Source organism: Schistocerca nitens, chromosome 10, assembly GCF_023898315.1.
Source record: "Schistocerca nitens isolate TAMUIC-IGC-003100 chromosome 10, iqSchNite1.1, whole genome shotgun sequence".
Taxonomy (NCBI): Eukaryota; Metazoa; Arthropoda; class Insecta; order Orthoptera; family Acrididae; genus Schistocerca; species Schistocerca nitens.
Window position 1 is genome coordinate 27648514 of NC_064623.1, and position 26015 is coordinate 27674528.

General features: G+C 45.8%; 1 protein-coding gene across 1 annotated transcript in view; it reads right to left on the reverse strand.

Moving 5' to 3' along the window:
- LOC126210290 (serine/threonine-protein kinase minibrain) overlaps positions 1-26015 on the reverse strand; it is a 468525-nt gene that overhangs the window by 111967 nt on the left and 330543 nt on the right. The window contains exon 2 of the mRNA XM_049939485.1: positions 8624-8922. Coding sequence (XP_049795442.1) covers positions 8624-8922 — 299 coding nt within the window. The remainder of the gene's footprint in view (positions 1-8623; positions 8923-26015) is intronic.

The window sequence follows — 26015 nt, forward strand, 5'->3', positions numbered from 1 at the left end:
CAGTTTGCATCCGAGACAGTTTACGTCCTTTATGTACTCTACCAAGCCTGGTAACAACGCTAAACGCAAACAATGCTAACAGTCAGGATTGAGGGCTCACCAGTTCTCCGGCGACGAGACACTCGATACCTTGGAATCATCATCGATGAAAGGTGGTCCTTCAGAAAGCACATTGACACCGTAACTCAAAGAGCCCTTCAAGCACTCAATAACCACATTTCCATTGGACACAAAAGATTTCATCTCCCACCACATCTCATCAAGCTGTGTAAAGTTTTAAAGGAATATCTGAGAGACTTGAATTAGCAAGAATGTGAGCAATATTTAAACACTTATAGAGTCTGGTACCCTATTCCCGTACTGCCTGAGCGCGGACAGGCCGACTTCTACAGTCTGGAAATCCGCCGCGTTCGGCACATAGGGGGAGTGGGGTGCAACGTTACCGATCATGGACAATGGACCGAACTTGACATTAGGATAGGATTAGTTGTAGGACTTAGTTTTAGGTACTATTTTTAGGAACCTGCAGCGACTAACATCTTGGCCTGCCCAGTGTCAGGGGCACGCTCATTGGGTTTAGCTCAATGAGCAAGACTCTATAAGTATGTTTATACTTTTGACTGACACACATGTAACGCTGTACGCATTAGTAACTAGTTAATAGATAGGTTAACGAAGTAATTCACATACAATCAAATCAACTAACCTTGCCCATTGCAATTATCCTGAAGCTCACTAACTAGTTACTTAAATATAACTTAAGATTAGCTGCAATTGTATCCATTGTATCATCTGGGCCCCCTAATCATATAAGGTAGTGGGCTAAAATTGTATTATTATTAAGATTTGCAAATAAAGATTTAAAAAAATGCTAATGCACTCTAGTATAACTGCAACTGTAATGTTTACATATACACCGATGGTACGTAAGTGACTGAATTTACATCGGCATCTGATCATGTCTTCCGGGTGATTCACTTTTTTGTAAGACAGTGCATAGCGACGAGAACGGAGCCTGCAGTGGAACTCAAATACGGCGAATAAAAATTTCACAACATCGGTACTACACTGCTAACCAAACTGCAGCACAGTGAAGGCAGAATACTACATACACTATGTGATCAAAAGTATCCGGACACTCCCTTGAACATGCGTTGCTCATATTAGGTGCATTGTGCTGCCATCTACTGTCAAGTACTCCATATCAGCGACCTCAGTAGTCATTAGACACCGTGAGAGAGCAGAATTGGGCCCTCCTCGGAACTCATAACTTCGAACGTGGTCAGGTGAATGGTTATCAATTGTGTCATACGTCTGTACACGAGATTTACACACTCCTAAACATCCCTAGGTCCACTGTTTCCGATGTCATAGTGAAGTGAAAACGTGAAGGGACACGTACAGCACCAAAGCGTACAGGCCGACCTCGTCTGTTGACTGACAGAGACCGCCGACCGTTGAAGAGGGCCGTAATGTGTAATAGGCAGACATCTATCCAGACCATCACATAGGAATTCCAAACTGCATCAGGATCCACTGCAAGGACTATGACAGTTAAGCGGGAGGTGAAAAATTTGGATTTCATGGTCGAGCGGCTGATCATAAGCTACAAATCACGCCGGTAAATGCCAAACGACGCATCGCTTGGTGTAACGAGCGTAAACATTGGACGATTGAACAGTGGAGAAACATTGTGTGGAGTGACGAATCACGGTACACAATGTGGCGATCCGATGGCAGGGTGTGGGTATGGCGAATGCCCGATTCGGAAACGGTGGTGTTATCGTGTGGTCGTGTTTCTCGTAGATGGGCTTGCACCCCTTGTTTTGCTTGGTACTATCACAGCACAGGTCTAAATTGATGTTTTAAGCACCTTCTCGCTTCCCACTGTTGAAGAGAAATTCGGAGATGGTGAATGCATCTTTCAACACGACTGAGCACCTGTTCATAATGCACGGCCTGTGGCGGAGTGGTTACACGATAATAACATCCCTGTAATGGACTGGCCTGCACAGAGTCCTGACATGAATCCTATGGAACACCTTTGGGACGTTTTGGAACACCGAATTCGTGTCAGGCCTCAGCGACCGGCATCGACACCTCTCCTCAGTGCAGCACTCCATAAAGTATCAGCTGCCATTCCCCAAGAAACCTTCCATCACCTGATTGAACGAATGAAATTGCAATGAAATCCAGACCATTAGCTGCTTACAGGCTTTGATAAATGTCAACGTGAACGGTTGAAAATGTGTGCCCGACCGGGACTCGAGCCCGGGATCTCCTGCTTATACGGCAGACACTCTATCCGACTGAGCCATCGAGGACAAAGAGGATAGGGCGACTGCAGGGACTTATCTCTGGCCCACACTTCCAACTTACTGTCCACACACTACATTCGTAGTATCCCTGCCCATTACACATTACTCGCAGCAGTCAATCTACCGATTCACGTAAGAGTTTGAGCAATGTGAGTGCATCCACACTGAAGAAGACCATCGGCCGGTAAGCTTTATCTATATGAAGAACACCTACCATCTTCATGCAGATATTAAAAAAGGCGAGATTCATACAATGACATGTCCGAAAGAACAGATACCACCTTCATACAGATAAAGCTTACCGGCCAATGATCTTTTTCAGTGCGGATGCACTCCCATTGCTCAAATTCTTATGGGACTCTGTAGATTGATGGCTGCGTGTAAGAAGTATAGTGGGCAGGGGCATTACAAATGTATTATATGGATAGTAAGTGGGAAGTGTGGGTCTGACGGGGAGCGTGCGAGACATAAGTCCCTGCAGTCGCACTATGCTCTGTATCCTCGGTGGCTCAGTCGGATAGAGCATCTGCCGTGTAAGCAGGAGGTCCTGGGTTAGAGTCCCGGTCGGGGCACACATTTTTCAACTGTCCCCGTTAATATTTATCAACGCCTGTAAGCAGCTAAAGGTCTGGATTTCATTGTAATTTCATTCTTCAAGAGCTGCAAGATCACCAACGGTATCTGTGCAGATACCAGCTTCATATATTCATGTCCATTGTGCATTCCGACGGACTTTGGCCATTCCAGCAGAACACTGCAACACCTGCCCCTGTAGCAGCAGTAACAGATCTAACAACTGCACCAGACACTTGTTGTCTTATATATGCGTTGCCGACTTCAGCGTCGTATTTTGCATGTTTACATGTATCTATATTTAAATACGCATGCCTATACCAGTTTCTTTGGCGCTTCAGATTCTTCCATTTACGTCACATATTTTGATACTCGCAAAATCACTCATCAGAACCGATAGGGTACTTCCCGTTGACCTATAATTATGAAATTTGGCAAGAAGGAAGGTTTCACAATTAAGAAATGGAAAAAAATCAGAAAATAACTTGTAGTTATATCACAAGTAAAAAAATCTCTCTTCCGTCATTTGCTACCCGATTTCAAAACTGAAATTAAAACACTATCGGAAGTTTTGGAATCAATGGGACCGATATCTTACCAGTAAGAATGTCGATAACAGACAAGAGTAGGTGAGTTCCTCCATTCCCGGAATATGAACTGTCTCCACACACAGTTAAGTTTTTTTACGGAACAATCAGTCTCTCTCTCTCTCTCTCTCTCTCTCTCTCTCTCTATTCGTTTAGTCGGTTCCGACTCTTCGTGACCTCATGAACCAAATCACGCCACTTTTTCCTGTCTTGGACTTTCTCCCGTAGACCTTCCAGGTTGGAACACATTGCTTCTGTGATGCCATCGATCCACCTCATCCTCTGACGTCCTCTTCTTCTAGTTCCTTCAATCTTCCCCAGCATTAATGTTTTTTCCAGCGAGGCATGCCTTCGCATTGTGTGTCAAAAGTAGGGCAGCTTTTGTTTGAACATTAGACCTTCCAGGGAGAAAGCTGGTTTTATTTGCTCCAATATTGATCTGTTGGTTCTCTTTGCAGTACATGGAACTCTAAGAAGTTTCCTCCAACACCACAATTCGAAGGAGTCAATTCTTCACCGTTCAGCCTTTCTAATGGTCCAGGTCTCACATCCATATATCGCAACTGGAAACACCATAGCCCTCACAATACGGATCTTTGTTGCTAGTGTTATATCTCTGGACCTTATAACCTTGTCAAGGTTTGACATCGCCTGTCTACCGAGCAACAGGCGCCTCCGGATTTCATGGCTACAGTCGCCATCAGCAGAGATCTGGGAACCGAGATAACTGAATGTGGTCACTACCTCCATGATTTCTCCTGCTATATCCCACGAATTGGTAAGTGTAGTTGCCATAATTTTCGTTTTCTTCACATTCAGTCTAAGACCGGACTTTTCACTTTCGTCTTTCACCTTCAGCAAGAGTGTTCTCAATTCTTCTTCACTTTCTGCCAACAGGATCGTATCATCCGCGTACCTGAGGTTGTTTACATTTATTCCAGCTATTTTAATTCCTGTTTCTCCTTCATCTAGCCTCGAATTCCTCATAACATGTTCTGCATACAGATTGAATAAGTACGGTGGCAGTATGCAGCCTTGCCGGACCCCATTCTGAATCTTTATCCATTTCGTTGTTCCATACATAGTTCTCACCGTGGCTTCTTGGTCAATGTATAAACTCCGTATTAGATCAATCAGTACACGAGTCCTATTCGCATGTGGTCAATTTGTTAAAATACTAAGCAGCATGTCTTTAAATATGCAACGAATGAAATGAAACAAAGTTTTCGATTCCTTTACACTTTTTTCTGTTCTCTTTTCGCATTATTTTCCCTGAAGAATTTGTTCTTTCATCCAAGGTTCCCTCGCAGTTACATTTCTATCTATACTCCGCATATGGCTATAGCAGAGGATAGTGTGTGTACATTTCTAAGTCTATATCTCAAAAGATATTCCGCAAGCCACCTTACGGTGCGTGGCAGAGGGTACCCTGTACCATTACCAGACATTTCCTTTCCTGTTCCACTCGCAAAGAGAGAGAGAGAGGGAGAAAAGACTGTCTATATGCCTCCGTATGAGCCTTAATTTCTCGTACCTTATCTTCGAGGTCCTTACGCGCAATGTATGCTAGCGGCAGTAGAATCGTTCGGAAGTAAACTTCAAATGCCACCGGTCGTCTAAATTTTGTCAATAGTGTTTCTCGGAAAGAACGTCGGCTTCCCTCCAGGGATTCCCATTTGAGTTCCTGAAGCATTTCCGTAACACTTGGGTGTTGTTCGAACCTATCGGTAACAACCTAGCAGTCCGCCTCTGAATTGCTTCGATGTCCTCCTCTAATCTGACCTGGTACGGATCCCAAACAATCGAGCAGTATTCAAGAATAGGTCGCATCAGAGTCCTATAAGCAGTCCTCTTCACTTGTGAACCACAGTTTTCTAAAATTATCCCAATAAACTGAAATCGACCATTCGCTTTCCTTACCACACTTCTTAAATGCTCGTTCTATTTCATATCGCTTTGCAACGTTACGCCCAACTACACTCCTGGAAATTGAAATATGAACACCGTGAATTCATTGTCCCAGGAAGGGGAAACTTTATTGACACATTCCTGGGGTCAGATACATCACATGATCACACTGACAGAACCACAGGCACATAGACACAGGCAACAGAGCATGCACAATGTCGGCACTAGTACAGTGTATATCCACCTTTCGCAGCAATGCAGGCTGCTATTCTCCCATGGAGACGATCGTAGAGATGCTGGATGTAGTCCTGTGGAACGGCTTGCCATGCCATTTCCACCTAGCGCCTCAGTTGGACCAGCGTTCGTGCTGGACGTGCAGACCGCGTGAGACGACGCTTCATCCAGTCCCAAACATGCTCAATGGGGGACAGATCCGGAGATCTTGCTGGCTAGGGTAGTTGACTTACACCTTCTAGAGCACGTTGGGTGGCACGGGATACATGCGGACTTTCATTGTCCTGTTGGAACAACAAGTTCCCTTGCCGGTCTAGGAATGGTAGAACGATGGGTTCGATGACGGTTTGGATGTACCGTGCACTATTCAGTGTCCCCTCGACGATCACCAGTGGTGTACGGCCAGTGTAGGAGATCGCTCCCCACACCATGATGCCGGGTGTTGGCCCTGTGTGCCTCGGTCGTATGCAGTCCTGATTGTGGCGCTCACCTGCACGGCGCCAAACACGCATACGACCATCATTGGCACCAAGGCAGAAGCGACTCTCATCGCTGAAGACGACACGTCTCCATTCGTCCCTCCATTCACGCCTGTCGCGACACCACTGGAGGCGGGCTGCACGATGTTGGGGCGTGAGCGGAAGACGGCCTAACGGTGTGCGGGACCGTAGCCCAGCTTCATGGAGACGGTTGCGAATGGTCCTCGCCGATACCCCAGGAGCAACAGTGTCCCTAATTTGCTGGGAAGTGGCGGTGCGGTCCCCTACGGCACTGCGTAGGATCCTACGGTCTTGGCGTGCATCCGTGCGTCGCTGCGGTCCGGTCCCAGGTCGACGGGCACGTGCACCTTCCGCCGACCACTGGCGACAACATCGATGTACTGTGGAGACCTCACGCCCCACGTGTTGAGCAATTCGGCGGTACGTCCACCCGGCCTCCCGCATGCCCACTACACGCCCTCGCTCAAAGTCCGTCAACTGCACATACGGTTCACGTCCACGCTGTCGCGGCATGCTACCAGTGTTAAAGACTGCGATGGAGCTCCGTATGCCACGGCAAACTGGCTGACACTGACGGCGGCGGTGCACAAATGCTGCGCAGCTAGCGCCATTCGACGGCCAACACCGCGGTTCCTGGTGTGTCCGCTGTGCCGTGCGTGTGATCATTGCTTGTACAGCCCCCTCGCAGTGTCCGGAGCAAGTATGGTGGGTCTGACATACCGGTGTCAATGTGTTCTTTTTTCCATTTCTAGGAGTGTATGCGCCGATTTTGAAGATGGGCCACATTGCCGTGTAGCTTGTCGCTAGCCACCACACACCAGCACAACGTGCTGACTCTAATCAAAGTCACGTTGATGCACTGTCCCTGTTTACTCCATGTATATTATTAATTCAGTTTGGTATCTTGTTACTAGCTACGACATAAAAATTTTGTCCTGATATATTGAAGATATGTGAAAGGTTGTATCTGCTTTATTTATACTTGAATAAACTTCTGACTTCGAACACGAGTAGTTACTTCTTATTCACATCACCAGTTATGTGTGTTTGAAAATTTGGCTCTGTTACTCTCTGAGCCAAACAGAATAAGTCTAGGGTACTTGATGTACATTAACTGCAACATCGAAAAACGGGAACCCTATCATCCCCACATCCCAGACAACGTCTACATCTACATCTACATTTATACTCCGAAAGCCACCCAACGGTGCGTGCCGGAGGGCACTTTACGTGCCACTGTCATTACCTCCCTTTCCTGTTCCAGTCGCGTATGGTTCGCGGGAAGAACGACTGTCTGAAAGCCTCCGTGCGCGCTCTAATCTCTCTAATTTTACATTCGTGATCTCCTCGGGAGGTGTAAGTAGGGGGAAGCAATATATTCGATACCTCATCCAGAAACGCACCCTCTCGAAACCTGGCGAGCAAGCTACACCGCCATGCAGAGCGCGCTTCTCTTGCAGAGTCTGCCACTTGAGTTTGCTGAACATCTCCGTAACGCTATCACGCTTACCAAATAACCCTGTGACGAAACGCGCCGCTCTTCTTTGGATCTTCTCTACCTCCTCTGTCAACCCGACCTGATAGAGATCCCACAATGATGAGCAATACTCAAGTATAGGTCGAACGAGTGTTTTGTAAGCCACCTCCTTTGTTGATGGACTACATTTTCTAAGGAGTCTCCCAATGAATCTCAACCTGGTACCCGCCTTACCAACAATTAATTTTATATGATCATTCCACTTCAAATCGTTCCGCACGCATACTCCCAGATATTTTACAGAAGTAACTGCTACCAGTGTTTGTTCCGCTATCATATAATCATACAATAAAGGATCCTTCTTTCTATGTATTCGCAATACATTACATTTGTCTATGTTAAGGGACAGTTGCCACTCCCTGCACCAAGTGCCTATCCGCTGCAGATCTTCCTGCATTTCGCTACAATTTTCTAATGCTGCAACTTCTCTGTATACTACAGCATCATCCGCGAAAAGCCGCATGGGACTTCCGACACTATCTACTAGGTCATTTATATATATTGTGAAAAGCAATGGTCCCATAACACTCCCCTGTGGCACGCCAGAGGTTACTTTAACGTCTGTAGACGTCTCTCCATTGATAACAACATGCTGGTTCTGTTTGCTAAAAACTCTTCAATCCAGCCATACAGCTTCTCTGATATTCCGTATGCTCTTACTTTGTTTATCAGGCGACAGTGCGGAACTGTATCGAACGCCTTCCGGAAGTCAAGGAAAATAGCATCTCTACCTGGGAGCCTGTATCTAATACTTTCTGGGTCTCCTCTCTCACTACAGGATTCTGATGCAGCGTCACTGGTGTCTTGCTGTCCGGCGCCAATGTTTCCACTCATTTTTTGTCTCAATACAGCCCCGTGCCATGTCAGGCACGCATGTCGGTGATTACTCCTCTACCTATAGACCTCGGGGTGGCCCTGTAGGATCGAGTGAGACGCTTCCGAGACCAGCGCATCGGCGGCACTCACCTCGTTGATGTGCTTGTAGGTCTTGATGAGGTCGACGGAGAGCTTGCGCAGCGGCGCGTGCGCGGGGTCGCGGAAGTAGCGCGGGATGCACGCCTGCATGGCCTGGATGTCGGCGGCGGCGAGCGAGTCCTCGGCCACGAGGCGGCCGTACAGCGGGCCGCCGCTGCCGCCCCCGCCCCCGCCGCCCCCGGGGTCCCTCGTCGCGCCGCCGCCGCCCACGCCGCGCCGGCCGCCGCCCGCGCCGCCGCCGCCCGCGCTCCCCACGGCCGCCGGGTCGCCGCCTGACGACGACCCCGCCGCTGGAACACGCGAGGCGCACGTCAGCACCATCCAAGTACACACACGGAAAATGAACAAACATTGACTGGAAATACAGTGTGCGGCAACGATTACGTGTAGAGGCGATGTCACGGAGCAACAACTGTCCACCGGCGTCGACATCAGTGGCTGGTCTCTACAGGGCTATTACAAATGATTGAAGCGATTTCATAAATTCACTGTAGCTCCATTCATTGACATATGGTCACGACACGCTACAGATACGTAGAAAAACTCATAAAGTTTTGTTCGGCTGAAGCCGCACTTTAGGTTTCTGCCGCCAGAGCGCTCGAGAGCGCAGTGAGACAAAATGGCGACAGGAGCCGAGAAAGCGTATGTCGTGCTTGAAATGCACTCACATCAGTCAGTCATAACAGTGCAACGACACTTCAGGACGAAATTCAACAAAGATCCACCAACTGCTAACTCCATTCGGCGATGGTATGCGCAGTTTATGCTTCTGGATGCCTCTGTAAGGGGAAATCAACGGGTCGGCCTGCAGTGAGCGAAGAAACGGTTGAACGCGTGCGGGCAAGTTTCACGCGTAGCCCGCGGAAGTCGACGAATAAAGCAAGCAGGGAGCTAAACGTACGACAGCCGACGGTTTGGAATATCTTACGGAAAAGGCTAAAGCAGAAGCCTTACCGTTTACAATTGCTACAAGCCCTGACACCCGATGACAAAGTCAAACGCTTTGAATTTTCGGCGCGGTTGCAACAGCTCACGGAAGAGGATGCGTTCAGTGCGAAACTTGTTTTCAGTGATGAAGCAACATTTTTTCTTAATGGTGAAGTGAACAGACACAATGTGCGAATCTGGGCGGTAGAGAATCCTCACGCATTCGTGCAGCAAATTTGCAATTCACCAAAAGTTAACGTGTTTTGTGCAATCTCACGGTTTAAAGTTTACGGCCCCTTTTTCTTCTGCGAAAAAAAAAAAAAAACGTTACAGGACACGTGTATCTGGACACGCTGGAAAATTGGCTCATGCCACAACTGGAGACCGACAGCGCCGACTTCATCTTTCAACAGGATGGTGCTCCACCGCACTTGCATCATGATGTTCGGCATTTCTTAAACAGGAGATTGGAAAACCGATGGATCGGTCGTGGTGGAGATCATGATCAGCAATTCATGTCATGGCCTCCACGCTCTCCCGACTTAACCCCATGCGATTTCTTTCTGTGGGGTTATGTGAAAGATTCAGTGTTTAAACCTCCTCTACCAAGAAACGTGCCAGAACTGCGAGCTCGCATCAACGATGCTTTTGAACTCATTGACGGGGACATGCTGCGCCGAGTGTGGGAGGAACTTGATTGTCGGCTTGATGTCTGCCGAATCACTAAAGGGGCACATATTGAACATTTGTGAATGCCTAAAAAAACTTTTTGAGTTTTTGTATGTGTGTGTAAAGCATTGTGAAAATATCTCAAATAATAAAGTTATTGTAGATCTGTGAAATCGCTTCAATCATTTGTAATAACCCTGTATATTCCCTGCTCAGTGCCATTGACTTTACACGTCATTATTGCATTGTTGGGGCCAATGGGAAATACAGGCCCTAGAATGAACTTGTGACGTCACACTAATTGCCTTGCCCGACATACAAAGCGAACACTCGGCTACTTTCGGGGAATGCGTGAAATCAGTATGTCAATGAAAAGGTAACCACCAAATAAAGTACTTAAATTTGTCGTTTCTTATCGAGAATGTGAGATTATTTAAACGCGTTGCTTCGAAGTATTGCACTACTAGCCACTAAAATTGCTACACCAAGAAGAAATGCAGATGATAAACGAGTATTCATAGGACAAATATATTATACTAGCACGGAGATGTGATTACATTTTCACGCAATTTCGTAGAACGGAGATGTGATTACATTTTCAGGAAATTTAGGTGCATAGAAATTGAGAAATCAGTACCCAGAACAACTACCTCTGGCCGTAATAACGGCCTTGATACGCCTGGGCATTGAGTCAAACAGAGCTTGGATGGCGTGTACAGGTACAGCTGCCCATGCAGCTTCAACACCATACCTCAGTTCATCATCAGTAGTGACTGGCGTATTGTGACGAGCCAGTTGCTCGGCCACCATTGACTAGACGTTTTCATTTGGTGAGAGATCTGGAGAATGTGCTGGCCAGGGTAGCAGTCGAACATTTTCTGTGTCGTGCATTATCCTCCTGAAATGTAGGGTTTCGCAGGGATCGAACGAAGAGTAGAGCCACGGGTCGTAACACATCTGAAATGTAACGTCCACTGTTCAAAGTGCCGTCAGTGCGAACAAGAGGTGACCGAGATGTGTAACCAATGGCACCCCATACCATCACGCCGGGTAATACGCCAGTACGGCGATGACGAATACACACTTCCAATGTGCGTTCACCGCGATGTCGCCAAACACGGATGCGACCATCATGATGCTCTAAACAGAACCTGGATTCTTCCGAAGAAATGACATTTTGCCATTCGTGCACCCAGGTTCGTCGTCGAGTACACCATCGCAGGCGCTCCTGTCTGTGATGCAGCGTCAAGGTAACTGCAGTCACGGTCTCCGAGCTGATAGTATATGCTGCTGCAAAGGTCGTCGAACTGTTCGTGCAGATGGTTGTTGCCTTGCAAACGTCCCAATCTGTTGACTCAGGGATCGAGACGTGGCTGCACGATCCGTTACAGCCATGCGGATAAGATGCCTGTCATCTCGACTGCTAGTGATACGAGGCCGTTGGGATCCAGCACGGCGTTCCGTATTACCCTCCTGAACCCACCGATTCCATATTCTGCTAACAGTCATTGGATCTCGACCAACGCGAGCAGCAGTGTCGCGATACGATAAACCGCAATCGCGATAGGCTACAATCCGACCTTTATCAAAGTCGGAAACGTGATGGTACGTATTTCTCCTCCTTACACGAGGCATCATAACAACGTTTGACCAGGAAACGCCGGTCAACTGCTGTTTGTGTATGAAAAATCGGTTGGAAACTTTGCTCATGTCAGCACGTTGTAGGTGTCGCCACCGGCGCCAACCTTGTGTGAATGCTCTGAAAAGCTAATCATTTGCATATCAGAGCATCTTCTTCCTGTCGGTTAAATTTCGCGTCTGTACCACATCATCTTCGTGGTGTATCAATTTTAATGGCCAGTAGTGTATTAAGTCGCTGCCACGCTGTGGACGGTCTCCAACTCGTCAGGTGCTGTGACGTACTGCACAGCACCCGTACACCTCGTTGGCCCCGTGGTCACGATCAGATACAGAGCTGCACGGTAGTGGTTACAGATGGCGAGACTAGGTAAGACACGCACTGTTGAGCAGTGCGTTCACACAGCGCGGCCGCCACACGTGTGGCGCGACCACCGCCTTCTCGGGCACCGTGCCCCAACGCTCCAGTCACAGCAGTGCGGCAGCATATTCAAAGTGCTCACAATGGGAGCGCCACACGAGATGCAGCAGTCATATCGTTGGAGTCGACTCGTGGGCCTCCTGGAGTAATGAGGAGGTCTCCTATCAATGACGACGCTGTTACTGTGATAGTGTTTACGGCAGATGAATTTTGGCTACGGATCAGGAGACGAGTGATCACGCTGACTTATGTTCCACCTCGTTTTCAGAATAAATCTTCCAAGTTGTAATTAATTCCGACTTCCCATTTGGTAATTTGTATTTGGGTCGCAACACACACAATAACTGGTGTACCGATACAGACGACACGTCTCCTTAAACGTTGGCATCTGGATAGTTGCGAGGCGAGTTGGACGTAAGTGATAAGGGACATAATGTGGGACTGTTTCCCTGACACAAGGGAGTGGATGAGAATGAAACATATCGATTCCAGCCGCTGAATGGTACACTTCTGAACAGGGCACAGATCTTGTCCGCCGCACTTAAACCGCACGAGTCTGAGACTAACACCTACATGCACAAGTGGGGAAGGAGGTTCCCCAGAACACAGTCTTCTTCTGCGGGCAACACGGAAACAACAGATAATAACTACAGTTGGACTGCACTGAAACAGACATACATATAAACACAGCAGTAAGAGACGAAGAACAATGGGCACAATTAAATGCATTAACAAACAATTTCAAAAACAATACATGAAGAGTACCTGAGGACACGACAGAACAGACAACAGACATGCCTACATGCAACGTAACAAGAGGGTGGTCAGCGACAACCGCACTGACAGCGGAAACAGTGAAACTGAAGACGAACAGGAGGAGGAGGAGGAGGAGGAGGAGGAGGAGGAGGAGGAGGAGGAGTAGTAAGATCAGATGTAGCAGTAAATAATAGACCTGGAACTATCAGTCAGTCATAACAAGCCAAAATGCACTGACAAATTTTACGTATTACCAAACAAGGACAGCGAATACTGGAGTAAATGTAGTGTAAGGTGCTGTAAATGTAGCCAGCAAAGATTCCGTTGTTGTACCTGATGTTAATGCGTAGGATTAGCAGTACCATTTATCTACTACTAAGTACGAGAGTCGTTCAACAATTAAGGAGACAAACTGGTCTGGAGAAAAAAGCGTTTATTTTTACAAAAACAATACTTTTTCTGCTTTTCAACATAAACCCCTAGAACATTTATGCACTTGTTCCAACAGGCTACAAGCTTTTTTATTCCGGCTGCAAAGAACTCTTTATCTTGATCCAGAATGAGATTTTCACTGTGCAGCGGAGTGTGCGCTGATATGAAACTTCCTGGCATCTCGGTCTCGGCCGGGCACACAGTTTTAATCTGCCAGGAAGTTTCTTTATATTGATAACTTTTTCACGTCCTCATTGTCGTGGAACCTCTCCCCACGTAATGCCTCCTCCAGTGGAAATCACTACGTGCTAAATCATGACTGTAAGGGGGATGAGGCAATACTTCCCAGCCACAAAAAACTGGACCTTCAGCATCACAAAACACAGTCAACATGACTTTTCCTGCTGATGCTTCGGTTTTGAATTTTTTCTCGAAAGGTGAGTTGGTGTGCTTCCACTCCGTGCTTTGTCTTTTTCATTCTGGCTCATAATAGTGAACCCAAGTTTTATCACAAGTTAAAATTTTGTTGAGGAAGTGCTCACCTTCTCTTTCATAACGTTCCTTTAGCTCTGTGCACTCTCTCAACCTTGTTTTCTTGTGTGGCCGCGTCAACTCCTTTCGGACCCATCTGGCACATGTTTTCCGGTACTTCAGCTTCTTACAGATAATGTTATGAACTGTACCAGTACTAACTTGAACCTTATCAACAATCATTTCCACAATCGGATGGCGGTCGGTACGAATAATGTCACTAATTCGACTTTGAAGTGAGGGAATTGAAACTGCAACTGGTCGGCCAGAACGGTCTTCGTCAGTCACTGAGTCGCGGCAATTTGTGAACCGCTCTACCCACTTGTAAAAATTTGCCCGATTCATACAACCTATACCATAAACGTCAGACATTCTACAGTACATATTCACTGGTTTCTCGCCTCCAGCAAGTAAAAAACAAATAACAGAGCGTTGTTCAACTTATGTGGACGTTTCAAGCGGACTCTCCACCCTAAAGTGTATTTTTGAGGTTATAAAGAAAACAATGTTGATATATCAGCTGATCAGGGCTCATCCAAGTGATGCCACTTAAAGCCATAAAAGTACCAAACTTGCCCTACAAACTGTTTTTCCTCAGGCCAATTTGTCTCTCTAATTATTGAATGACCCTTTTATAAACTATTTTTTTGTGACTGGCGGTCAACAGCTCGATGAAACCGTTCCGAGGTATTCACCACCAGTTAAATCGGTGATGGCACTAGCAAATCTCTCCTCTACATTATCATCGTTTTACATCATTGCAAAAAAATTATTATATTTCATCCTCAAATTATCGCTATTTTAAAGTATTATACTTTGCAAAATTTTGCAGATAAAAACGAAACAAAAAACTACAAAAAAGATAACTAACGAAAACTGCAATATGTACGGTCTGTTTTAAAATATCGGGTAACAGGTCTTCAAATTTTGAATAAATAAATGGCTCCGTGAAGTATATCCGAAGATCATCCACATCGGGCCGAAACGGTCACAACCTATAACTGTCTTTATGTGGATCAAGACTGTCCCATATAAGACTTCATTATTGTGTAAATTATAGACGAGATAAAAGTAAATTTGCAGACGGTGCTTGGCGCGATCCAGCAATAGGCATATCAAGACTACTTCCGAAAGTGGAAACGGTGTTGGTATCGGTGTTTTAATTCCGCTCATACTGAATGAAGTGACGCCTCTGATGTTCAGACTTGAATATCAAATCCTCCGCAGTAAACCACCACCTGCTGCCTAAAAGTTGGAAATTGGAAATTTGTGTTAAGTTCCTATGGGACCAAATTGATAAGGTCATTGGTCCCTAGGCTTACACGCTACTTAATCTAACTTACACTAACGACAACACACACACCCGTGCCCCAAGGAGGACTCGAACAGACGGGGGTAGCCGCGCGAAGCGTGGGAAGGCGCCCCTGACCGCACGGCTACCCCGCGCGGCTATACAGGATGTTCCAAGAGGAATGGACAACACTCAGGGCAACTGAGAGGCACGATCATTCGAATCAAAAACGTCTGCAGAAGTGGCAGGTAAGAACCATCCACTGCTGGGCCGTTTCCGCTTCTCCAGGTAGCAGGCCAGAATCTATAGGGCAATCGCCGAACTGGCAGTTCGCCTACCAAAAAGTGTCACGAACCTTGTCCGACAGCCAAAAATGTGTGTTCTTATCGCAGCGTATTTTCCGCATCTACATGTAGAACACATTTTAAACAGATGGACATTTCTATCTAAATTACATGTGGTAAACACCGACTCACAGCAACAGCATTACTTGACCGACATCACATGTGTACACCCCTCAACCGTTGCAAGACTACGAAACTACCCGTGCTCATTTTGCTAACTGGTTGATTGTTGACGGCGTCCGCCTCCCTAGTTGTGTGGTCATCGTGGCAGAATACCAAGCGAGAGGCCCGGGTTCGATTCGCGGCCGGGTCGGAGATTCTCTCCGGTCGGTGACTGGGTATTATGTTGTCCTCATCATTATTTCATCATCATCGACACGCTAGTCGCTGAAGAAGCGTCAACTGAAAAGACTTGCGGCAGGCGATTGTCATTCTCTGCACAAGACTACGACATCGCACGATTAAGAAAAATAATAAGAATACGAACGTTCATATATTTGTGTTATTTAGAGTGGCAGTATGTAATAGAGATCACTGAAATTTCATTCATTTTGAGACACAATCACTAATGTTTTCTACATATTCTGAATGTAGGTTTTCTTCTATTCACTGCGTTTCATTACATCATCATTCCTCGCTACAAATGTGTACCACATTTGAAGGTGGCCGTCTCTATAATGCTTATTCGTTGCTTCATGTTCCTTTCGTTTGAAATTTATACCATAGCAGCTGCTCGGTATGAGGCCCGGGGGTCAGGTCTTCCCTTCGATTTGCTGGGCAATACCTGCAAGTAAGGTAGAGTATTTTCTAGCTTGTTACATCAGGAAATCTGTATTCCCATGAAAAGAATTGGAAACAGATCAAACAGGCCACCGGGAGGAACGCCTGACAAATGTGCATGTGGACCACACTTCTTGACGGATGAAAATTTATTAAGTCTAAGAACCACACTTCAGAAGCTTATCAAACAAATTGTTTTTAAATCAGCACCAAACTAATTTTGTAAATATATTTGATTGCAGACCACTGACTAAGTTTTAAACCACTGTGTGCCTATAGATTATCGTCTCAGTTGTGCGACAGGATTTGTGATTTCTTGTCAGGAAGGTCACATTTCAGAGTAACTGACGGAAAGTCGTCGAGTAAAACAGAAGTGATATCTGGCGCTCCCAAGGAATGTGTTATAGGCCCTCTGCTGTTCAGAATCTGCATAAACAATTAAGGAAATAATAGGAGCAGATGGTGCTTTTTTTCATTTACTGTCTAATAAAGTGATCTGAAGATCAAAACTAATTTTAAAACGATTTAACCAAGATATCTGTAAGGTGTGAAAAGTGGCAATCGACTGCAAATAATGGTAAGTATGAAGTCATCCACTTGAGTACTAAAAGTAATACGCGAAATCTCGGTTTCACGATAAGGCACACAAATCTAAAGGCTGCCAATTCAATTAAGTACTTAGGGATTACAAATTGGAACGATCACATGGACAATGTTGTGGGGAAAACAAACCGAAGACTGCGATTTACTGGCAAAACACTTAGAAAATGTAACAAGAGTACTTGAAGAGAGTGTTTACACTACTCTTGTCTGTCCCACTGGATTGACGGAGAATATTGAAAACGTTCAGAGAAGGTATCCCAGCATTTGCCTGAAGTAATTTAGGAACCAAGGAATACCTAAGTCATGATGACTGGAGCCTCCACCCTTCCGAATAGGAAGCCAGTCTGTTTAAAACAGTGCTAAGCTATTCGATTAGCTGGTTGATTTGGGGGAAGGAGACCAAACTGCAAGGTCATCGGTCTCATCAGATTAGGGAAGGATGGGGAAGGAAGTTGGCCGTGCCCTTTCAAAGGAACCATCACGGCATTTGCCTGGAGTGATTTAGGGAAATCACGGAAAACCTAAACCAGGATGGCCGGACGCGGGTTTCAACCGTCGTCCTCCCGAATGCGAGTCCACTGTGCTAACCACTGCGTCACCTCGCTCGGTGACCTCATTCGGTTTAACCGTAGTGTGCAATAGTGTTTTACAAGGAAATGATTTACTAGTGTAAAATACCAGTGCTACACTACCCACTCACTTCTCGCTGGTGCATTTTGAGTCATCAGTCTTCTGACTGGTTTGATGAGGCCCGCCACGAATTCCTCTCCTGTGCCAACCTCTTCATCTCAGAGTACCACTTGCAACCTACGTCTTCAGTCACGTGCTGGGTGTATTCCAATCTCTGTCTTCCAGTACAGTTTTTGCCGCCTACAGCTCGCTCTTAGTACCATGGAAGTCATTCCCTGATGTCTTAACAGACGTCGAATTATCCTGTACCTTCTCCTTGTCAGTATTTTCCACATATTACTTTCCTCTCCGATTCTGCGCAGGACCTTACCTTCTCACTCCTTACTGTATCAGTCCACCTAATTTTCAACATTCGTCTGTAGCACTACATCTCAAATGCTTCGATTCTTTTCTGTTCCGGTTTTCCCACAGTCCACGTTTCACTACCGTACAATGCTGTGCTCTAAAGGTACATTTCTTCCTCAAATTAAGGCCTATGTTTGATACAAGTAGACTTCTTTTGGCCGGGAATGCCTTTTTACCAGTGTAAGTCTGCTTTTGATGTCCTTGCTCCGTGCGTCATGGGTTATTTTGCTGCCTAGGTTGAAGAATTCCGTCACATCATCAACTTCGTGAGCATCAATCCTGATGTTAAGTTTCTCGCTGTTCTCATTTCTGCTACTTCTCATTACTTTCGTCTTTCTCCGATTTACTCTCCCTCCATATTCTGTACTCATTAGACTGTTGATTCCATTCAGCAGATCAAGTAATTCTTCTACACTTTCACTCAGGATAGCAATGTCATAAACGAATCGTATCATTGATATCCTTTCATCTTGAGAAGACAACGATGTCGGTACGTACCACTCAATTTTCTTGATGTTTCTATCATTTCCATCCTCATCTCAACAGATATAATCAGTTTCTTAGAAAATTGATTCATGGAGAACGAGCCCTCTCTTGAGGGATTACCTTTTTTTCTTTTTTTCCAGGCCTTAAACAGAACTTAACTATCTATTAACTGTTAACGTCAATCTTAAATTCTGCAGGTCTGAGGACGCAAGTTATCGAAGTTGAGAGGAAGGATCAATTTTGAAAACGAACGATACATTTACTAGATCTCTCACGAATTACCACTAAATTACTAGCCACTATCAAGTGCAAGAAACACATCTGTTTGTGACAGGTACGATAGCGGACTTTCACACCTTTCGGTCAGAAGCATACTCATCGCAACCCGCGGTTCACGGTATAAACGCAAAATCTTGAGCACCTACAACCGCTGCCGATACCTCTAACGCTTCTCTTGAATAATACGCGGAACACCACCTCTGAATGTGCCTCACTCAGAAACGGGCCGCGTCTATTTGTCATCACCGATTTCGTCTAAATTTATGGCGTACGCAGGGACTGGCCAAAAATGAAAGTGAAGGAAGAGGGAGCTCCAGATGGTCAAGCATTTTTTGGTACTGGTCGGGCGAGGCATTACCCAATCGCGTTAGCGTAATTTCCAGGCAGCGATTGACGGAGCGGAAAAAACACAGTACGTCAAGCCAAGGATCACGCTGGAATTTTCAGTTTCTACTTTAGTTACACTGCAAATGAATCGAAATAATGCTCGCCGTTCTGCACTCTGGTTACATGTGGCACGGGTCGTGATACGTTACCCAAAGCGGTTCGTAAGCATATCTGGATAATTTTAACTGCGATGTAGCAGTTTTAGACTCATAATTATTAATTTCACGATGAGGGCGCAGATCGTTATGGAAGTTCCTCTGTGTGAAGAATGACGGCACGAGTGGAAAGATGCGTCTGCTAGGAGGTAACTGCCAGTCACTGGTGACTTAACAGATCCTCTCCCTCTTTTGTGTGAGAGGGAGGGTCTCATCAGTCTCGTGACTGGTTTGATGCGGCCGGCCACGAACGTCTCTCCTGTGCTAACCTCTTCACCTCAGAGTACCACTTCCACCATACGTGAGTGCATTCCAATCTGTCTCCCTCTACAGTTCCCTACAGTACCGTGGAAGTTACTCGCTAATGCCTAAACACATGCCCTACTACCCTGTCCCTTCTTCTTTTCAATGCTTTCCGCGTGGTCCTCTCTTCGTAATTTGTAATGAGAACCAACTCACTTTTTAACAGTCCACCGTATTTTCCAATCCGTCCTTAGCACCACATCTTGCGCATCGCCTCGCTTCTTTCCCTTACATATCAAAGGGACGTAGATTTTGAAGAACGAATCAGAGATAAAGGGTACCGGCAGGGGTGCCCCACGGAAGTTCGTCAGAACCGCTCTTATTGTCTATACTACTATATAAACACAAGTCGTCGTTTACGTTGTTACCAAAAATCTCGAAAAGTTCTTGACCAATTTACTTCATGTTTTTACACGATGGTCGAATAAACATTCGGATGGACGTTGGGCATTAACAGGCTGAATCACCTAACTCTTGCATAGCAAGTATTACGGAAATGTGAAGTGCTATTGATGTGCGGTTTTCACAGAATGGATTGGTAGTCAGGGGCTAGTGTTGATAGTCAATAAACAGATTGTAATAATACGGGGTTACATAAAGTTCGCGAACACTTTCAATTATTTATTGCACAAGAACTAAACATTGTACAGATATGATACATATGTCATTATGAAGAGAAACCCTGAAAGTTTTTTTTTTCTTCGTGTATACAGCCACAGCGTAGCGTGGTTTGGTAATTTGCGGATATCCAGCTCCTTAAGAATGTCTCTCGTACGCTCTCCACATTAACTTCACTCACACTGGGGCGTCTGCTTCTCTTTGCCGGGCACAAGCAACCCGTCGTAACGAATTTGTTGTGCCAATGGTAAATGGCCTCCCTTGTTGGTGGCTTCTTACCGTACTTGGTTCTAAACATCCGTTCAACAGCTGTAGCACACTTGTTTTTGTCGAACTCCAACACACAGAAAGCTTGCTCCACACCTGAACTCGCCACGTTTGCGACTAGCGCTGACTATCGGCAAATTACCGAACTACACTGTGGCTGTATACACGAAAAAAACTTTCAGAGTTTCTCTTCAAAATGACATATGTATGATATCTGTATAATGTTTGGTTCTTATTCAATAACAAAATTGAAAGGCTTCCCCGACTTTATGTACACCTTGTACTTAGAAAGTGGAGTGGGGTAAATTACAATCTCAGTGGCGTTTGTTGCACGTTTCTAGTGCGAGTCGTTTACGAGATACTGTGTTTTGAGAAGTTCCCACACCGACACTTGTACGATATCTACGGTAACACACGCTAAGGAACAACCAAAGTGCCTACAGTAGTTATGTGGATTGTTACCAGTTAACGAGACAACAGCGTCAATATGCCCTTCCAGTCTGGTATGGAACGACTGCTGCACGTGCGAGTATTTCTGCGAAGATGCCTGGGCAGGCTGCAGCGGAACGTCGTCGCGTATCACCGCTTGTAGTTGGTACGTTTTTGTAGACAGCATTTTTTCAGTTTTCACCAGAAAAAAAATTCTACAGACGTCAAATCCGGGGAACTGGCCGGCCAAGGTACAGGTCCTTTGCTCCAAATGCAACGACTTAGAAACAATTCGTAACGACATGTTGTAGTGCTTCGCGCAGTATGGGTTGGACAGCTATCACATTGGTACCAAAGGCCCCTCCTAGTCGCAGAAGAACGTTTTCTACCATCCGTGGAAGATGGACCGTTAGGAGGCAGCGAAACTTGTGCGCGTTCAATGTCCTGTCTATGAAAAACGGCCTATGAGGTAATGGTTCACTATCCCACACAACACACGTTTGCACTACACGGACGCTGACGTTCCACCTAACGAAGTCAACGGGGATTGTCATTATGTTTCGGCCGTTTACCTGGTCATGACGTAAATGAGGCTTCATCGCAAACAACATACATGGTTTATCTAGAGTGTACTATCTTAATGCCCATATACCGAAATTAACAGGATTCTCATAATCATTTCCACGCAGCTCTTAACGGACTGACACGTGATAGGGTTGGAACTTACGTCGATGGAGACTCGTGCCACATCGTGGCGCGACTGAGTGGGAGCTAACGTGAGGATCAGCTGTAACAGCAGCGAGAACATTAATTTCGTCACGTGCTTCCTTCTGTTACGCTGTCCAGATGTTACACTACCATTTTCACGTAACTGGTTTAAGAGGTTGATAAATACCTGCCGAGGTAGTTGACGTACACTGGGATATCTTGCCCCGTACCCCTACAAGAACGAACTGCATCCTTCCTACACTCTCCACACACCACGAGCATGCGCGCTTTTTCTGCATGGTAGATCCCGTCGTCCACTCACGATCTACTGCTTGGACTGTAACTCACTGACTGACTGACTAGCAATGCACGCAGGGGACACACAAGCACACTGTACGCAAACATAACACCGTACCTAACAACTATGCAGGTTGAATGTCATAAATGGGTGTCGGTGTGGAAACAACTGAAAATACGGTATCTCATACACGACTCGGAGCGGAATCCTCCAACGAACACCACTCACATTCTTATTTACCCTACTTTAGATTATTAATGTCAATAGGCATTGTTCCATTCTGAGAAAACTGCATGCCAACAGCACTGTCCATTTCCGAAACATCTGCAGTGCAAGTTTTAGGTAATTACATATATGAATTATTTGGAAAACGCTGTTAGCAAAAATTTCAAAAAGTTCTCGACTCATTTACTTCCGATTTTTTCCCCAATGCTCTAACAAACGTTCAGACATGAGCAATATATTTTTTAAATCAACAATGTACAGGTTTTTGTACACCCGACTGTGAGAAGGAAAGTGCTTTGCTGTGAAATGGTGTGGTTCTTTTTCTTTCTCGCAGTCGGTTTTAAACCATTATACAAATCACAGCTTCCCTCTACTCGTATAGTCTCTCTCCTTGCGCAGAATTTTATACCAAATATGCATACACAACAATGTATTGTTCTCTTTTATTCCTCGCAATCCATTCTAACAGAATTAGGGACGTTGTATTTTTGGCTAAATTTGTAACCCATATTCGTTCGCAGATTAAATCAATGTTCCCAGTCGATTTTACCCATTCATGAACGAACTCAGTTCCCCATCAAAGGTTCGTTTGCAGCAACAATAAACAAGGCTCAATGTCAAAGAGAGTGAGAAACAGGAGTCCGCCTCCGTAGCTCAGCGGTAGCGCTACCGCCTGCCATGCAAGGGGGGCCGGGTTCGATACCCGGCAGGGGACTGGGTGTTGTGTGCCTTACATCATGATTTTCATCATCATTGACACGCAACTAAAAAGACTTGAAATACGGCGGCCGAAACCCGAAGGGGATATCCCGGCCAATAAATTCCATACGATAATTTCATTTCATTTGAGGAAGAGGAGATTAACAGGAAGGGAGGGAGGGCGGAAACAGACACACAGACGAGGGGGGGGGGAGAAGGGGATAGACAAAGAGGGGGGTGGTGGTAAGGAGGAGACGGGCAGAGAGCAGAGAGAGGGGGTAGTGGTAAGGAGGAGATGCAGAGAGAGAGAGAGAGGGGGAAGAAAATTTGGACTTCCATCTAGTTTTCAGACGTGTTCAGCAATTGCGAAGCATTTTCAGCTTCCCTAGCCTATATACGGAAATAGGGTGTGCAGTACTCTGTGACTGTTTCCTAATGACGCTGTGATGTACGGGAAGGTGGAGTCCTCAAGTGATGTGGGAGGGTACAAGATGGCTCTGAGCACTATGGGACTTAACATCTGAGGTCATCAGTCCCCTAGAACTACTTAAACGTAACTAACCTAAGGACATCACACACATCCATGCCCGAGGCAGGATTCGAAACTGCGACCGTAGCGGTCGCGCGGTTCCAGACTGAAGCGCCTAGAACCGCTCGGCCACATCGGCCGGCTGGATAAAAGATGACTGACAGAATTTGCACTTGGAGTGATAAGTGACACCTTGCTTTAAATGTAGAATAATGTAAGGTGCTGCAGATGGGTAGGAAAAAAAGACCCGTAATGGTGGAATACAGCATCGGTAGTATGCTGCTTGACAGTCACGTCGTTTTAATATCTGGGCGTAACGTTGCAAAGCGTATTTAAATGAAACGAACGTGTAAGGTGGTAGGAGAAGGCGAATGGTCGAGTTCCTTTTATTTGGAGAATTTTAGGAAAGTGTAGGTCACCTATGAAGTAGACAGCGACCAACTTTCAGTATTGCTCGAGATTTTGGGATCCTCACCAGGTCGGATTAAGGAATACATCGTAGCAAATTAGTGAAATGCTCTGTGAACTCAAATGGGAATCCCTGGAAGGAAGACTACGTTCTTTTCGTGAAACACTGCAGAACGATTTACTGCAGCCGACGTACATTTCGTCTAAGGACCGCGAAGATAAGAGAAATTAGGACTCGTACGGGGACATATACACAGTCGTTTTTCACTCGCTCTATTTGCGAGTGCAACCGAAAAGGGGAAGGGAATGACTAGTAGTGGTACAAGGGTATCTTCCACCACGCATCCTGTGGTGATTTGCGGAGCATGTACGTAGATGTGGGTTAGGACATAGCACAATTGTCGGTCTCATTTTTGTCAGCTTTCTAGAGCAGCGAATGTATTGGGTAGTTAACGCCAACCACAATGGAGTTAATGCTAGGCGCCTTGTTGGCGCGAGTCTTGTACTGAGTGCTTGTGGTCTCAGACATACTGTGGGTCACCTAACAGATCGTAACATTAACCGTTCGCAAGGCGTAAATGGCCTTCGAAATTTACGCGACGTGAATATGGAATTACAGCTTGTCGCACAGTCATATCTCATTGCTCACATTTCTGTCTCTCGCTCGCCCCAACATCATCGTTCGTTTCATAATATCAGAAGGTACTGTAACCATTTTGCAGCCTTTCATATATTAATGTCTTTACTAACTTGTGAAACATAATGTTCATTAACAGTGTACTCGCTTTTCCTCCAATAAATACTTTCCTGTTACAGACTGTAAGGAGAAATGGAGTGTACCTCACACATATATAAAAATGTGAGTGCGTGTGAGGAGGAGGGGGGGGGGGGTGGCGCTTTCTTCCACATCTCCTAAACAACTGGATAAATTTCAACTAAATGTGGTACGCATACTACTTATAGTGGGGAGAACTACTTTGGGGTCAGAACCATATAGCTCCCATAGGGATGGCAGTGAAAAGGGTTGGTAACCTCTGACATCTAGACTGCCCTGCAAGACAGATGTGTTATGCTGGTACTATCAGAATGCTTCCCAGAGGCTAAACATGTGGCTGGACAGAGAGAAGGATATGGAGAGAGAGGAGGACAAGACAGACAAGAAAGGGAGGAGAAGAAGATGGACAGATAAATGAGAGTAGGAGGGAAGAGAGAGGAGGAGGAACTGAAGAAACAGAGAGGGAGGAGGAGGGGACGGATAGACGAAGGAGGGAGATATACAGAGGATACAGAGATTGTGAAATTCTCGAAAGACGTGGCACTTGATATCAGGTGATGGTCCACAAGCTGGTGCTTTAAGTACCCACCTTGACACACCATGGAATGACTTGTGGAAAATAGGTCTAGATGACATTTAGCTGGTGAAATTTTGAGAACATGTATTCGAATTTCGAAAACTCCCTTCTTAAATTACATCTACAATATAAGATCATCAATCTTTTCAAGTTTCATGTTTAGCTGTTTGGCCCTGCAATGATGCATCAATCAATCAGAACATCTCATATACGTACACAGATATGATATGGTAACTGCTGTAGTTCGGCTGTTCACCAGCTGGTACCAGAAGTATCCTCCACAACCCACCGCAAGGTGGTTATAGAGAATAGACGGTACATCAAACTGTGAACTGGAACAGCGGTGAATATCGGGTGACGATCCCTCGGTGATCGCACTAAGTACCATCCGCCGCTCAGTGTAGAGTACCGAGTGGAGAATGTAGATGTGTAACACAGAAGTGTGTTGTTCAAATTTTCGACAGACGCGACACTTGCTATCAGGTGACTGCCCATCGGATAGTACCTTTCACCACATACCGTATCATTGCTCATGGAATGTGGGTGTGTATTACAATGAGATGACAGAAGACATGGGATACCTGCTGATATCATGTCAGATCTCCTTTTGGCCGGTGTAGTGCAGCAACTCAATGTGGCATCAACTCAGAAAGTCACTGGAAGTCCCCTAAAGAAACATGGAGACATGCTGCCACTACAGCCATCCGCAACTGCGAAAGTGTTGGCTGTGCAATATTTTGTGCAGAACCTGATCTCTCGATTATGTCCCATAAATGTTCAGCGGGATTCATGTCGGGTGATCTGAGTGGCTAA